This window comes from Oryza sativa, chromosome 4, assembly GCF_034140825.1.
Source record: "Oryza sativa Japonica Group chromosome 4, ASM3414082v1".
NCBI classification, from domain to species: Eukaryota; Viridiplantae; Streptophyta; class Magnoliopsida; order Poales; family Poaceae; genus Oryza; species Oryza sativa.
In genome coordinates, this window is record NC_089038.1 from 3,609,555 (window position 1) to 3,627,456 (window position 17,902).

Here is a 17,902-nt window from a genome sequence, read left to right on the forward strand (position 1 = left end):
CTTAATTAGACTTAGCATATACGCACGAAACACTTAGCATATACATGACTATTTTAGTCTTAGCATGTAATATTATTTGAGTTTTAATATAAGATTATTTTATTTGTAATTAGACTTAGTATATAATTATTTACTAGCTAGGGTTGTATAATATACGTCACCTAGACTTAGCTTATATCACGATTTGTAATTAGACTTAGCACGTAAGGTTGTGTAGGGTTCTAATGTACGACATTTACACTTAGCATACATGACTTAGATTGTTAAAACATAAATGTCTCGTGACTTAGCAAATGTTTCTTGTATCAACAGATGGCTGACCGCGATGTGGAACAGATATTGTACGATACAATCGCGGAGGGAATCAGCCAGTACTGGAATGAAAAAGAGGGGAACGAGGATCTAAACCAGTACTTGAACGAGGAAGGGAACATGGAGAGGGATGCGGAGGGGAACCAGCAGGGGCACGTGGAAAGGGATGTGGAGGGGAACCAGGAGGAGGAGGCTAGTGGTAGTCAACCCTCCGTTGGACAGAAGAGGGCACGCGGGCAACAAGGTGCAGCGAAGAAGCTTAAGGGTCGGCACATCATAACGGAAGTGGAAGAAGATGGACATCCTAGTGCCCCGGCCGAAGCCGCCAAGAACTATGTATGTCACAGCGGTTGGGTTGTGCGGGATAACGTGCCTGTCAGTACGGTGTACTGGCGAAGAACAAGGGCACGCGGAGATCATGAGAGCTTTGTCCCAGATTCAGAGAAAGAGATGCTGTGGACCACAATGCTCGAGACATTCACCCTTCCTACGGGTACAGAGGACAAAGTGAAAAGGTGGACTCTGAAGAAAATGGCAGAACAGTTTCAGAGCTTCAAGGGAGATCTGTACCAGAAGTATATCCTAAAGGGGCAGACACCGAACTTTGACACATTCCCAAAGCTAAGGGATCACTGGGACGAGTTCATTGCATATAAGACAGGTGAACAAGGGCAAGCGATGATGGAAATAAACAAAGAAAATGCCGCCAAGAAGAAGTACCATCACCACTTGGGGTCAGGAGGCTATAGCGTCGCGATGCCAAAGTGGGAGGAGATGGAGGCTAGCTTGATTGAGAGGGGTATCGAACCGGCAACCACCAATTGGTCGGAACGATCGAAGTTCTGGTACTATGCTCACGGTGGAACGCTCAACCCAGCTGATGGCTCACTGGTCTTCGGCGATCAGATACGAGAGGCTGCGCGACGACTAACAGATGCAGTGGAAGCCTCCTCTCAGGGCACGTTCCGACCGGACAAAGATAGGGACGAGCTGACACTCGCCCTGCAGACTCCAGAGCATCCAGGACGAACACGAGGGAAAGGGGTGATTCCTTGGAAGATTGGTTTCAAGGAGGACATCCACACGTACAGGAGTCGGATGAGGAGCAAGAGAGATACCGAGACGAAGATTGCAGATCTAGAGTTCCGGGTATCGAGCCACGAACTCAGAATGCAAGAGGAGGTGGCAAGGAAGGTTGATGAACACATGGCCGCACATCGGTCCCATGATCCCCAGCCGACCATTCCTCCTGCAATGGTGAGCCCGTCAGGAAACCGTAGCAACTGCGCCACAACGGGGTAGGTAGGACACAGAGCATGGACGCCATGCAAACACAGGACGAATCGACCTGTCCCGTTGATGACATCACTCAGCAAACACCATGTGAGCTGCATATTCCTTACAAGAACTTATCAATAAAGGTAAGCTCGTAGTTTATATATTTTAGATTTAGCCATTCCGCTAGTTGCTGCTTATATATGTTGATTACTAATAAATAATCTCTCACAACATGAAGGTGGTGTCGGGCATGGCCATCCCAACGGACCCTTCAGGTACTTACCACTGCAGGCCGATTCCAGCAGGATACTCGAAGGTCGAAGTTGAGTTGGTCGAAGGCGCATACGAGGACCTCGAGCTGGATTACCCTGGAGGAGATAGTGAGACGCATCTACGAGACACAAGCCATGCCATTATTCTATGGCGCAGGCGGTACATCATCCTCCCTGGGCGACAAGCGACGTCTCGTGCACCATCTCCTCCGGCTCCGCCATCTCCTCCTCAGGATCCTGCACCGTATCCTCCTCATGCTCCGCCAGCACCGTCTCCACCTCAGGCTCCAGCACCGACTCCTCCTCAGGATCCTGCACCGACTCCTCCTCGGGCTCCTACACCTACTCCTCCGCAAGCTCCTCTTCCGGCACCTTCAAAGTCAAGGGCCCCCCCAGCTCCACCGCCTGCCCACACAAGGGCAACGAAGAAGGCGAAAGTTGACGCCGCCAAGAACAAGGACCCGGGGTACGATTGCACGCAAGAGGAGCTTGACACTTACGTTGCATCAGAAGTCAAGAGACAATTCAAACCTCGAAGTCTAGAAAAGAAGATTCCTATAGACCCCAGTGTCAGGAACTTCTTCAGGGGTATGTCTGCACCTGTCAAGGAGGCCATCAAGCTATCGGACTATGAGCGAACGCTGAAGAAAGAATCTTCTAGAAAGTCCAAACCAGTCCCTCAGCTTGGAGAGAAACCAAACTAGGAGATCGAGCCATTGGTGACCGGGGAAGACATGACGATAGAAGAATTTATTATTGACACCGGTCTAACTACAGATCAATTGCTAGGAGTTGAACCAATAGTAAAGGCGGAATTGAAATACATGTACGAACTCAGTAAACCGCTTGTCAAGCCCGAGCTGGTGCAGTCCTTACCCACACAAATGTACAAGTTCCATCAGCTGTACATAGAGATGAGCGCCACCGGTAGAGAGATGATCGGAGCGAGGATCAGGCACCCGGACTTCTTGCAAGGAGATGATATTCTCTGGATCAATTTCAAGGGAATCTACGAAGTATACCAGCTGGACGCCCTCGACGTCTCTATTATGAGTTGCTGGATTTTGTAAGTATATCGTTCAGTTATATTTCTTAATTACTACGTCTCCTTTAATTAATTAGGTTCTTCTATATAAGTAAACTATATAAAATAAAATACTCCCTTTTATCGTTATAGAATAGAGATTCAAAGGGCCCGAAGGCGGAGGGTTTTCGATACTGGATTCATCGACCCTCGGAGAGTAAACGTCGCAATGCTCGACCAATATCCACAAGAAACAGAGGACAATCTCGTCCATCTCCTGAAGGCGCAGCATTACAAGATGTTCATACTGTTGCCGTACAACACAGAGTTAGTTTAATTTTACTGTCTTCCCACATACCAAATTTCATTCCCGTACGAACTTGCTAAGTGTTTCATATGTAATGCATCCCACGCACATTGCAGATTCCACTGGGTGCTTTTACTCTTTGACCTGTCGGCCTGCACCGTCAATGTATATGACTCAATGGATAAAATAGAGTCTACGTTTGACAAGGTTTTCGAACTTATAGACAGGTACTGGTATAAGTTCCTCTGTTAATTAAGAAATTCTTGTTATGTTAATTATTTCTACTACGAATCATATCTTTAAACTCCATGTAGGGCTTGGTATCGGTTCCGTCATTTGGTCCGCGGCAACTGGAGAGAAAGACTTAGGCGGAGGTTCAAATTTCCTGTGAGTACACATGCTCTACATTTATATTTCTCCGATTCAAATTAATACATACAAGTGTATATTAATTAGATCTCACGCCGTTAATTTGTCATTTATTTGTAGTACGCAAAGCAAAAGCAGGGAACTAACTTGTGCGGCTACTACGTGTGCGAGTATTGCCACTGCCTTGCAGACCAAATCATCACCACAAGAGAGCTTGATGTACGTACAAATAAATTCAAAATTTCATTACGTAACGATTTCTTGTTTAATTACTAATCAATTTCATACATTCATATAGTTTATTCGCATGAGGGATAACCTGACCACACACAAGGAATTTATCGCGGCGGTTCAAGAACAACTCATGGGATTCATCAACGAAGAAATCCTTGATCCCAAGGGTGAATTCTACTACGACGGAAACACAATTCACCGGTCCTTAGCTTCTGAGCTAGCAGCGAGTACTACTACGTCGAAATCGTAGCTAGCTAGGACATATAATGGATTGTAATTAATACATGACTACATATGTTTCTATATGCATGTGTACACATTTTCTATAACGTAAATATATTTTGGTCATATATATATATATATATATATATATATATATATATATATATATATATATATATATATATATATATATATATATATATATATATATATATATATATATATATATATATATATATATATATATATATATATATATATATATATATATCTATATATCTATATATCTATATATCTATATATATATCTATATATATATATATATATATATATATATATATATATATATATATATATATATATATATATATATATAGACACACACACACATATGCATTTGCATATATATATATATCTATATATATATATCTATATATATATATATATATATATATATATATATATATAGACACACACACATATGCATTTGCATAACATATATATGTATAAATACATATATATTATGCATGTACATATGTACTGAACCATATATACATATAATATAATATAATATAATATATATATATATGTATAATATATATATGTATGCATATATATGTATTGAAACATATATATGCATGGTTTATATATATATATATATATAAACCATGCAGCTACAGGGCCATGCAAAAAAAAAGGTCAGCTCGATCTTTAGTCCCGGGTGTCTTTAGTCCCGGTTATTTCACCCGAGACTAAAGATAGCAATCTTTAGTCCCGGATTGGTACTCCCGGTTTGGAAACCGGGACTAAAGGGGGGTTACAAACCGGGACTACAAAGGGTTTCTCCACCAGTGAAACTTTCTTCAAACATTATGGACGTATAGGATGATGCAGTCTACACAAAGTTATAATTTTTTATTTCTAATAATGAATGTTATCTCAATTATCGTTAGAAACTATAAAAGGGAAAGGAGAGAAAAACGAACTTGATCGGGTGAGCGGCTTCGTACGTAAGTATGTACTTCATATGTACAGACCTACGGGAGAGGTGGGGCCGTTGTATGCGGTAAGATTAATCTAATCCAACTATAACCGTGCTAGGGATGGGATGAGGCCGTCGGTGCCAGAGCTAGGAAGCTGCTAGGTGGTGACGGGGTGGCCCGAGGTGGGGAGATGGAGGAAGACTCCCTTACTCCGGCAAGGCCATGGTTGCAGCTGCTGCGGCACAGATGAGGAGGAGCGTGAGTAGAGTCGGTGATGGAGAGAGGAGGTTGGAGGAAGAAGAAATAGCCCTGATATATGGGGCTTACATTGGTCTCACTTGCCACATCAGCTAAATTGGACACTATACTATCTTGAATCTTGGGTACACTGGTTTTGCAAGTTGAGACATGCGTTATATCTGGTACTATGGTTTGAGCACGTAATTCAAACTCAACATCAAAGATGAGAGACCTAAAGTGAACTTATCTATTATCTATCTATCTATTATATACTAAAAGTCTATTAAACTTCCTACAAATGCTCTTAAGCCGCCAAGTGGCACTCCAATAAATTATAGAAATTATAAGAAAAAACAAAAATATATGACCATAGATTTTAATTTAAAACGGTGGACCTAGTGATTTTAACCATCATATCAAAATAAAATCCCTCCTCACCCTTCTCTCCTGGGCCCCACACGTGCACTTCCCAACATCTGTACGTACGCCTATCCAGAGGCGTAGCTAGGGGGTAGTCCCAGTGGGCTCGGGACTACCCCCAATTTTGGCCCAGAGACCAAACCCCCCTAAAAAATCAGGCCCAACAAGAAAAGCCCAAAACTCCGGCGTGAGTAGGCAGCAGGCGCTAGGGTTGAGGGATTGGGGAGGAGCCGCAACTCCCTTCGGCATTCACCTGTGCACCGCCAACGCCTGGCACCCGTGAGTCCGCACCGTGCCGAGCGAACGTGGGACGCCGTTCCTTCATCGCCTCGGTGGTCAACGGCGAGCCATAGAGCCAGCAATGCCAGATCGTCGGGCGGCTCCTCTCTGCTTGTCTGGCTGTCCACCGCTCCACCTCTCATCGCTGGATCGCTGGTCGCCGCCACCTGCCGTCCTAGCCCATGGCTCACGCTGCACAAATCCGCTCCCGCTCGCTGTCATGATGCCGCCACCGGCCGTCGGCGCGGGAACCGGAGATGCCAGCTGAGAGCCCGAGATGGAGATACCAAGACCCGTGGTTGGCTGGCTCGTTGGCTCTGTTTCCCTGCCGTGCGTCCGTGCCGGCGTCGCATTGCCGCCTTCTAACCTTCTTTTGCTGATGAGGTTCCTCTACTTCTAGGCTTTACAGTTCTAATCCTCTTGCTCATAGCTTCGTAATGCAATATGTGATTGTTACTAGAGTGCTATCATAATGTTATATTGTCAATGTGTGATTAGTGAACATGTAAATATGCAATTTGTGATTATTGATTATTGATTAGTTTGCCTCATTGATCATATTGATGGCTAGTTAATTAGCTCATAGCTTAGGATGCGGATTTGTGATTTGTGAATGATTGAATGTGAATAAATCGCTTCTGTTAGATTGGTATTGTTTTATTGGGTGAAATATGAAGAGGAATGGGGATTGGTATTGGCATAATGTAATATTTGCACTTTCTGAACTTGCTTGTGCACATTTTGGACTTGTTTGTTAAATTAGTCGATTATTGATGTCATAAGATATTATTGCTATATTTGCATCGTCTTTTGACCAAATTTGTACTTATATATGGTGTTTGCGGTGTTTGAAAAATTTTCATGTGTGATGTCAACTTATGAAGTAGGACTACCCAAGAAAAAATTCCGGGCTACACCACTGCGCCTATCCTCCCCTCATTTTCTCTTTTTTTTTCTTTTTTCTAATTAAGGTAGTTATTACGAGATACACTCCATAATGTATTATTGTAAATGGTTATATATTTTCTTGCATGGAGCAATGAGCTGGCTGTGCAACGATTTTTATGGATGATCTGTACATTGATTTTATGATACGCTTGAACAATTGTATTTTTAATTAAATTAATCAACGAGCTAAGTCCTATATTCACTATGTTTTTCGATATAGAAATAGGCATTTGATGTGTCATCTGCAATGATCTTGTATCTAATGGGTTAAAAAAATAGGCCGTTTGAGATATAACTGTAGGATGTGAGTTCCTCTATTACATGCATAGTTGGTGACCGATCGTCACATAGTCTAAATGATTATATATATTTTTAATATATTCAGTTTTTACTTTGATCCATGTAGGCCTTTCTTGATATCTGATAAATATATTATTAGGCCTAAATCCATATCCTTTATGTGACAACTAAACAGCAATGTAACGTTATATAAAAATTGATAACCTATATCATATCATCATGTATTAGATGTCCATTACAACACCTCTATATCTACACATTTCACATCTTATAAATTATAGAAAAATCTTAAAATTTTTGAGAAAAAAAAAAGCATATGACCATCGGTTTTATTTAAATCGATGGACCCTTCCCGCTCCGAAAAGCTCATGGCTCTCCTCTCCTCTTCCCCCTTCCTATTATTTAGCTAAAGTCCATTAAACTTTCAACAATCGCTTCTAAGCTTCCACACGACACTCTAATAAAATTAGATAAATCGAAGAAATTAAAAAAAAATCTAGCCCTCGATTTTCACTTAATACGGTAGACCCAATATTTTACACTATTAGAAAAATCCCCAAACCATCTCCACTGCCCCTTCCTCGTGGGCCTCTTCTCTACTCACGGTACGTACGTCCCTCCCTCTTTCCTTCCTTCCTTATTTTAATTTTCTAGCTAACAAAATCATAAAAATTCTAAACAATGTTTTTTAAAAAAAATGATGGACCCATTAATTTTAACCATTCGATCTTCATCGAAAAAGAAAATCTGGTATCTCCACCCTCTCCATACGTGAGCACATAACCCTCCTAACTCTCCCCTCCTTTCCTATTTCTTAAGCTAACTTCTATTTTTTAGCTAACACTCAATCTATCAAAATTAATAATCAGATTTCTAAATGATCGTAAATCGCAAGTTAATTTTTTTCTCAATTTTTTTGAATTATTGCGCTATTTAAAATTAAAAACATAATTCGAGATCCATATACATAGCTCAAACTTCTAATATAAATGTTTAAGAGCAATTGTTTACGCACCATATTAAACAAATATTAAATTTAGATCCTATAAACGCTCCTAAATCGCCACGTGACAATCATACCAACGCTCCTAAACGACATGTGACCCTCTAATAAATTATAAAAAAATCATAGGAATCATATTTAAAATAATCTAACCATTGATTTTTCAATATTTTCAATCATTAGATCTAATCTTAATCTTAACCTACTTAAAAACTTCAAGATGATTCCATCCTCCATTACTTGATGATGCTATCCATGAGTCAGTAGCACGTACTCCACGTATATATTCCGTTCACGAGAGAGAGCACGTGATTCTTACTCAAATTGAAAAAAAAAACAAATCATTTGACTCGGCTCACTAAAAGAAAAAAGCGAATGAAAAAAAATCTTACTTCTAATTTGAAATTAATTTGGCAGACAAGTTTTTAACAAACTAATATATATGCCCACGCATCGCGCGGGTTACCTTCCTACAAACACTCTCAAGCCACCGCGTGGCACTTTTACAAACGCTCTTAGACCACCACGTGGCAATACCTAATCTCACCGTTGATTTTCTCTTAAATCGCTGGCCCCACACGTGCCTACTTACATAACGCATACGTTTGCCTCCATGTGCACGAGTTCCTCCCCCATTCTCTATTTTATTTCTAGAGTAAATTGCATCACCTATACAAGAACTTATTAGGTGGGTGCAATCTAGTGCACAAACTTGTAAAATGCTCGTTTTGGTGCATGAACTTGTCTGGTGCGTGCGGAGGAAGGCGAAAAGGACACTGCATGGCTAATCTTATTGATTGGGGCTAACTAGGATACTATGTAAATATATATCTGAGAAGGTTGCTATTAGACATACATCTCTCCAATAAAAAACAGAATAGGATATAGTGATAGTAGAAAAAGATTAAAAAAATCAAGCAATGATATAAGGGTTAGAAATTCATGAAATTCATCTTTTCCATGAAGAATAAGGTAGAGGCAAAATAGTCAAAACATGTATGCACGTCATAATTGTTACCATAAATAAAAATGATTAGATCTGTTATGTAATAGAGCCTTGAGCCATGAGTAAACATGAAAGCACTAGTGGTTTATATATAGGAGGGGTTTATATATAGGAGTGGGTCTTTGATGTTGCCTAAATAAACAATTATTTTTACGGGTCTCATATTTTTGGGGTAAAAAAAATTAACATTGTGAGATATAACTACGGGGATAAGCTGTCAATTATATGAGATTCTTTGTAGCGAGCATAATTGTGGCATGCTAATATGATATAATTGTAACATGCTACATATGATCTATGATGGGTCACAGCCAATAAGTCTCCACTTTCCTCACACTCTCTCTATTTTTTAGCTAACTATTTAATATATAAACTATCAATAATTAGATAGTTAAATGTCTATAGTTTTAACCTATTCGATTTAAATTTGATAAATATTGACATTTAAATTAGATAAATATTGACCATGTTCCAATATATAAGAAATACTTTATTTACACATAAACCCATGTCTAAGAACTAATAGAAATTAAAGATTTATATAAAAATTGATAGCATATATCATGTCATCAGTTAAACCTCCTCTATACACCGGAGCTCCTAAGCCATCACTTGTCACAGTTAATAAATTATTTTTAAAAAATCCTAAAATTTCTAAGAAAAAAAGAAAACTGTAGGATCCATTATTTATCTCAGTCTCCCCTTTATAACTCTGGTTCCCCCCTCCCCCCCCCCCCCTCCTCTTTCCCTCACTATTTTTTTACATATAAAATCGAGAGAGAAAGCAATCCATAATTTTATATATCAAAATGAGCATATTTTTTAAGCTACACATCTGATTTTTAATCTATCGATTCATTTATATCAAATCGACAATTTAAGACCCATAATACCTGCTATCTATCATGGAAACGAGCCACCGTCGCATTGATCCGGCGTCAGAACGAGCCCCCGCCTTCGCCTTCTAGCTTGTCGTCGTCGCTGAGCCTTGCTGAGCCCTGCCTAGATCCGCCGTTGAGCCCTGGCTTAGATCCACACCGCCAAGCCCGTGCGCCGCCGAGCCCCACCTCGGATCCGTGTGCCCGAGCACCGCCACCTAGATGTGTCGTCACCCCAAGCTTGAGAGCGATGGAGATCAGAGGGTGTGAGGGAGAAGAGGAGGGAGGAGAGATCTAGAGAGAAAGGAAATGTAGATAAGGGAGAGTTAGGTGGCTGTTTTTTATAGGGCCAGTAGTTTATTTTTTTATAGTGGCCAGTTAAGAGAACCGCTTGCGAAAATCTATTTTTATAAGCGCACTCTTGAAAAGACCATTCGTAAAAATATATTTTTGCAAGCGGTTATTACCTAGGGACCTCCAAATGCATCTTGACAAGCTTTCTTATTTTCTTCGCCATAAATAAAAATGGTGACTCCATGAAAATAATTTTTTAAGTAATGTATCTTCTCAACGATCCAAAAATTAATCTCTACATATATTTTCTTTCATTTCGATATAGAATGATGCCTATATTGGCTGACAAATTTCTTCCAAAATTACACATTCTACACAAGCCAAGTCTTCGGCGGCTGTCAGAAATACTATACCTACCTTGCAACCTACTCCATGTGGCTACTTATGATCCCCAAGATACCATGTTTGGTTCCATGTGCTAAATAGTAGCCCTCCACCTTTTAGCCCTGAATTAGCCCTCAAGGATCCAAACAGGTGGGCTAATTTTTCGCTAAAGTGAATTAACCCCCCCCCCCCTCAAAACATTAACCCCTTCCAAGGGATGCTAATGGGGCTAATTTTGTGTGGGAACCATCAAAAAGCAGTTCTCTCTCTCCTTCTCTCTCCTCTCTTTCTACTCTCTCTCCACCTTTTAGCCTTCAATTAGCCCATGGATCCAAACATGCTACCCTAGACTAATGTTTAGCCTACCAATTCATGACTAAACATTAGCTCTCAAAATTAGCCCTGAGCTAATCTTCCAAACAGGGCCCTAGACTGCTCACAGTGCACAGTGCCTGTCAACTTTACAAAGATTCCGACATCCCACAAATCTGTCCAATGAGCTGACTCCTTTAACGATGACAAATTAAGGATAATGATGATTTGGCAACAAGTGTGCCACTGATATGCTAATGATATCCACACATTAATGTCCCTGTTGCATTTCTTTAGAGTCGAACTAATTAAACGCCGAAAGTTATTCCATACTTTTTTACAATGAAAAATGTATTATATGATTTGTCCTAACATAAAGATTATTTAATTAGCCTATAGGATTGCCAACTAGAAGGCCTAGAAACTCTGTTATTTTAGTCCCCATGTTTCATACTACTAAATAAAGAAATTTGGCCTCGGTTTTTCTTTAATGTCGTGGTGTGTTTGTGCTTATGTTGACTAAGGATCATGCTAAGAAAAGAGTCAAACACATGGCAAATGGGCACTGATGTGATATTTTCATAAGTTGATATATATTAGTACCGAAATGACAAGAAAATATTTAAAAAATGGATATAGAAAAGAAGAAAATCCATTCTTCAGTTCACAAGAAAATTTGTAATGCTCCTTCTACTGTTCATGTTGAACTTTCCATCGCGTCACGCATGCGGCAGATGATATGAGCAGTTCGGTCAGCTTTATCCGCTCCAGGTGGGTAATTGCCGGCTAGCCAAGTGAGACTGTGGGGGCAATGGGCCGAAGGCTCATCTAGCCCAGCAAGGCAGGGAGGGCTGCCAGGTTCTCTCGCGCAGTGCACGTGTCTGCCTCAGCAAGTATGTAGAATATACAAAACCGATACGATGACCGTAACATACAAAAATTTAAAGCAAAAACACCTTAAACTTTTATAATAGTAGAGATAGAGATAGAGATAAAGGAATTGGTTAAATCGCCGGTCCACAGGTAAATTGAGTGTAGAGAATAATTGAGAACCCTGCAAATTAGTTAATTACTAGCTACAGATCGTCGATCGAGTTACACAGGTACACACACAGGAGAAATGAAAAACGTCCTAACTAAAGGAGATCAAATGAACACATCAATCAGAGACGCTATAGATATCTGTCAGTAGCGAGACACATGAATGCCTAGTCCATCGTAGCTATCTGCTGGTTTCCTCTTTGTCGTCTTTTTCACACGAAGAATGCGAGCGTGTTCAACGAGGATCCACACAACGGTGGTGAGCTCACCACCACGAGCAAGCTGCTTGGCATGGGAATTCCTAGTACATCTGATGGACACGTTAATTAGGAGACGCACCCACTCTCTGAAGATGATGTCTGTCACTTCCTTGGGCATTTGATACTCTAATTCAGTCTCAGTCACCTCACCGGATTTCATCAAATCCGGAAACTGCCGCTTAAGTTTGTCTTCAAGTACTTTATCTCCAATCTCGATTTTAGAACCAGGTTTCCATTTTAGCAGAAGATCGGCTAGTCTAGCTCCATCAGATAGAATATAACTCGAGTCGTAAAGAACACTTAGATAGGCTCCTGGTGACAGTATCTCAGTTTTGTTACCTTGATACCACTTGAATGTTCTCATGGGTGTCCTTCCATTCTTCTTCATCTCCTTGTCAAGCAGACTTTTGGCAAGACACTTCTCTCTCGTCATGGAGTTGTTGAAGGAGGAAGAACTTTTGATCTCGTTCCATTGTTCACCCAAAGCATCAAGGAGAGCTTCGTACCGGCTGCTGAGTGCGAGGCCCGGGAGCATGGTGGGTCGCACCGCGACGAGGAACATCATGTAATCCGACAACGCCTTGATCGACTTCCCCCACTCCGACTGATCTTGATTTGGACCGGATTCCGTGTGAGAGAGGAAGATGTCCGTGGCGATGTGCAGGACAAGAATGGTCTCTTGTAAATCAGGAGTGAAATCCAGGGCATCGTTTAGTTCCTGATCGAAACCAGTAATAGGTTTTGGAGGAGGAGCCGGCAAAGAAAGATCAAATTCCATCGGCGCCATCGGATAAGGATGTGGTGGCAACGGATACTCCACAGGTATCCGTTCTGGAAATGCTAGCTCCATGTTTTTCCAAACACGGTCAAACAGCTTGTTCCTGAAATCTCTTGAAATTTGAATGCCTCTCGAGTTGTGGTATTCGTACTCCATCCATGTGTCTTCAGGTGCATTCTTCTTCCACTGCGAGCTCCAGAAATTGCTGGTCTTCTCGTCCTCCTGGCGAGTGCACTGCCTCAACAGGTTGTACTGCCCAATGGTTCCTGACCACATCCTGTACCTAGTTGGATTATTACTATTGACAAGGAACCGAAACAGATTCAGAGAGAGGATGAATCGACGGAGCATGCGCCACTTCCCTGAGCACAGAAGTGCATGATGAAGCCACGATCGTGGCCTATCATTCAGGTAAGAATAGGTCCATGTGGACACCACTGCTCGGAGAAGCCATTTGATATCCAAGATGACGGCGCCACCTAGCAAGACGTAGGTGATAACAACGTCCGCCGTCGCCTGGCCTTGCTTGCTGTGGAACCAAAACAGCAGGAATGCAGTTGCTCCGAGGAATGGAGAGGCAAAACGGATGGCGTAGCCACCCCAAGTCTGTACCATGACCTTCTTGGTGTAGAGGATGTCGTACATGAGGGAGAGCTCCATGCTGACAACCTTGTACAGTGTCTCATCCCATGTACCAGAGAGTGCCTCTTGCTCGTCATCATCATCACTCTTTTTGTCCAAAAAATCCATGAAGGCATTCTTGGTGATATAGAGCATATCATGAGCAATGAGCAGGATCTGCTCATCATCCGGCTTCCTGCCACCCCGGCTAGCATTTTGGAGGCTCCTACTGATCATCACCTTCTTCTTCTCCTCCTTTTTTCTTGAGCTTCTCATGTTCTCCAGGTTCCCTCGCTGCAGCGCGTAGTACGCGCCCTCCATGTACTTGGCGATAGCCATGAGGCAGACGAAGGAGGAGACCCAGAGCATGGAGTCGCCAGGCATGGCGACCGTGTTCAGGTACAGGATGTAGGCAGGCGACACGGGTCCAAACACCTGAACAATCACGTCTACCCTCTGCCGCAGCGACAGGACGCTGTCCTCCAGGGCGTAGGCGGTGATGTTGTCCGGCATGGCGGCGTGCAGCAGCATGAACGCCGCCCAGAGCGTCGCCTGCAGCCTCCCATGGGCCACCGTGCTGTAGTTGGTTATTATGCCCAGCGCGGCGGTCGGCGCCCAACGGGCGATCTGGTTCGCCAACCACAGCAGCAATGTCGCACCGCCGGTGGCCTGACGGCGGCGGACTCCGGCGAGCAACACGAGGACGACGTGAGCGATGAAGCTGAGGGCTACCACTCCCCGGATCGAAAACATGAAGTTTCTGATGGACATCAGGGTGCTCATCCATCCAGGCATCGCCCCTGCTAATTAATGCCTGAATCTGGTTAATTACTAGTCGAGCAGGACGTAATTTATGAACAATCAACCGCGAGAGTACGAGACGTACGTACCGGCCATGCGCTTGTTGAAGCTGATGGCGTTACAGTTAATTTGCCACTGATGGAGTATACCTGACTGATATATATCACTATATATCAAGCTGATTAGAATCTACAAGTGCTAGAACAACAGCAAACAAGATGTACACTGGTACCTTGGTGTTTAAGAATGCTTGTAGCCATCCAGGATTTATAGGGATCTGGGCATTTCACTAGTATCTCTGTTATTGCATGCATGCGCTTTACATTTCATTAGTCAAAAGTGTGCTAATATGCTACTCTCTTCTCTCCGTATTTTAATGTATGATGCCATTAACTTTTCGACCAACGTTTGACCATTCGTTTTATTCAAAATTTTTGTGCAAATATGAAAATATTTATGTCATGCTTAAAGAACAGTTAATGATGAATCAAGTCATAATAAAATAAATGATAATTACATATTTTTTTCAATAAGACAAATGGATAAACGTTAGACAAAAAGTCAACGGCGTCATACATTAAAATATGGAGGTAATACATTGCATGCTAGCATGATGATCAAACCATTTTTTATTCACCTGCGCTGTTCTAAGCAAGGATGTACTAGGTATACAACTGTGCTTTTGCTAGCCACGTAATACAAACAAACTAAAGGGACTAAAGGTAACGCACTGATCTACAAATATCAGTTGTTTGTACAACTATATCTTATATATATGGGATCACATGAGCATCACTAGTTCACTACCATGCAGTGGAATATATATGTGGGATCCCAGTTGCTTCTGCCACAGCTGTATTTCCTAAAACTCTTCTTCCAAACCTCCAAGTGAATCTAGTTAGTAGTTAACTAGTTTCCTTGAAGGATAGTACTCTCTTATCATAATCATAAGGAATGTTTGTTCTTCATTTCATGTTTTATCTTACAACATTTCAAATTACATCATCTTAATTTACACCACTGAGTTTCAATATTATTGCAAAAATTAAAAACATTTCCTGCGCGCGTAACGGCGGAAATAGAACTGAAGTTTCGAGCATATTTTGTAAGAATATAAACATTTTTTTCTGAACTGAAAAAAATGCTGCAAAGAATATTCTGCCAGGTGGGACGACAGAAAACTAAAATTTCACTCCAGAATTTAAAATCTGATCGACCTAAGGAACTACAATTAGAATGGAAACAAACAGAGTGTGGGCCGCATGAAAGTCCAAGCAGTATATCCATGCATTTTGAAAAAGCTGCGACTCAGAACAGCTACATGTGCTCCCTTTCTTCTATTGTTGCAGATAACATTGCGTCCTGCATTGCCTGCTGATAATTAACTGGTTTGGTGGTAATCGAATTTGGTAAGCAAGCATCGACCTCCTTAATTAATTACCAACAGCTTCGACTCCACATGCGGCGTGCCATGCAATATTTGTTTACCACGTGGTGGGCGCAGTGAAGCTTACACTATGGTTCCCTTGTTTTGTTCACCCGACAGAATTTATTTGTAGCAATTGAGCTCATATATAGCTCACTAGCCCAATCGACACACTACTACAAACCCCCACTACTACAGAAAACCCTATTAGTGCCGGCACCTATTGCCAGTTATCAACCGGCACCTTTATGTCTGCACGAGCCAAAAAAAACCCGGCTCGAATCGAGCCGAATCCAGAACCCTCCACATCCTCACATCCTCACATCCTCACATCCAAAATCAAAAGCCTAATCACACATCAATAACAACAACAATGCATAGAGAAGCTCCCGATTTCACCCAAAAATATGAGCATCAAGAACTCAAGAACATGAGCATCATCATAACTACAACCACAACCACAAATTTATTTAAACACAAACATGAACACGCCGTCGCCGCACGCCGCTACAGCCTCCTGTCCCGTCGCTGCATGCCGGGCGGCCAGATCTGGCAGAGGTCGTGGCCGCCGTTGCCGCCTCCCCTCCCGCCGTCGCCGCACGCCGGCCGCTGCCTCCCCTCCCACCGCCGCACGGCGGGCAGCCGGATCTGGCAGAGGGGAGATCGCGGCCGCCTCCGCCTCTTCTCCCGCCGCCCCCGCACGCCGCTGCCGCCTCCACCTCCCTTCCCGCCGCCGCCGCACGTCGCTGCTGCCTCCCCTCCCGCCGCCGCACGCCGGGCCGCCGGATCTGGTGGAGGGGAGGCCAGATCCGGCCAAAGACCCACCGGATCCGCCGCCTCACCACGCGCCGCCCGTGGGGACGCCGCCCTTCAGGAGGGGGGTAGAGGGGGAAGGGAAGGAGCCCGCCGCCGCTGCTCACTGGCTGCGAGATCCCGCCGCCGCCACCCTGCCTCCACCAAGCGCTGCGACAGAGAGGGGAGGGAGATCGAGAGACTCGAGAGAGAGAGGGAGAAATCGAGAAGCCAGGGGAGGGAGTAGATAAGGACGATAGATATATCGTGGCCGGCCGGGTGCGGTGCACATTTGTCTCGGCTCGGCTCGGCTCGGCTCGGCTCGATCGATCGGCTCAAAAGCTATAGGTGCCGGTTTTTTTAGAAAATGGCACCTATAATATATTATAGGTGTCGGTCCTATAATTAACCGATACCTATAATATATTATAGGTGCCGGGTTTTTATAGGTGCCGGTTCTAGCATGGTTAAAGGTGCCGGTTCTATACTTTTTCATTGATAGGAGGTGGGAAAAGCTCTATAAGTGCCAGTTTTAAATGGACCGGCACCTATGAGCCGGTCCCTATGAGGGTTTTTGTAGTAGTGCCCTAATATAGAGGAACCGGCTTATAGGTACCAATTCATTTAAACCCGACACATATTAACCGTTTTCCCACCTTCGTACGATGTGTAAAATCAAGAAGTTGATTTAGATTCTGTATGACGAAAACATTGGTGGTTTGTGACATTTCATGATGACATTTTGGTGTTCGATAGGCGGTTGATTTTGTGGACGGAGCGAGTTCGGTTGACCCGAGCGGTTAGACCGGCCTAGTGCTGCCGATCAGACCGCATGTCATGCGGCGGTCAGACCGGCCAGCCTGACGATCTAACCGGCAGGTTCCTGTTCGATGTCGGTTTCGGTTATCTTCTTGGTTTTGAATAGTTTCTTTGTGGATTTGACTTTTAGATGGTTTTTATACGTATGGATACTATTGTTATGCTAATGTTAGTTAAGTTGGGACGAACTTGTGCTCAGCATATGGTATCTTGGTTGTTGCATATGCAGGTGTTGCTTGAGGCCTCGAGAGAGTGTTGCCGATGATAGATCAGAGTCGACTTAGGAGAAGTAGACGTCC

The 17,902-nt window shown here is 42.8% G+C and overlaps 1 protein-coding gene across 1 annotated transcript; it reads right to left on the reverse strand.

Moving 5' to 3' along the window:
- Positions 1-12,250: 12,250 nt before the first annotated feature.
- Positions 12,251-14,560, reverse strand: LOC107276485 (uncharacterized). Its single transcript, XM_026024749.2, has one exon. The coding sequence runs from the start codon at positions 14,558-14,560 to the stop codon at positions 12,251-12,253; it is 2,310 nt and encodes a 769-aa protein (XP_025880534.1).
- Between the last annotated feature and the right edge of the window lie 3,342 nt (positions 14,561-17,902).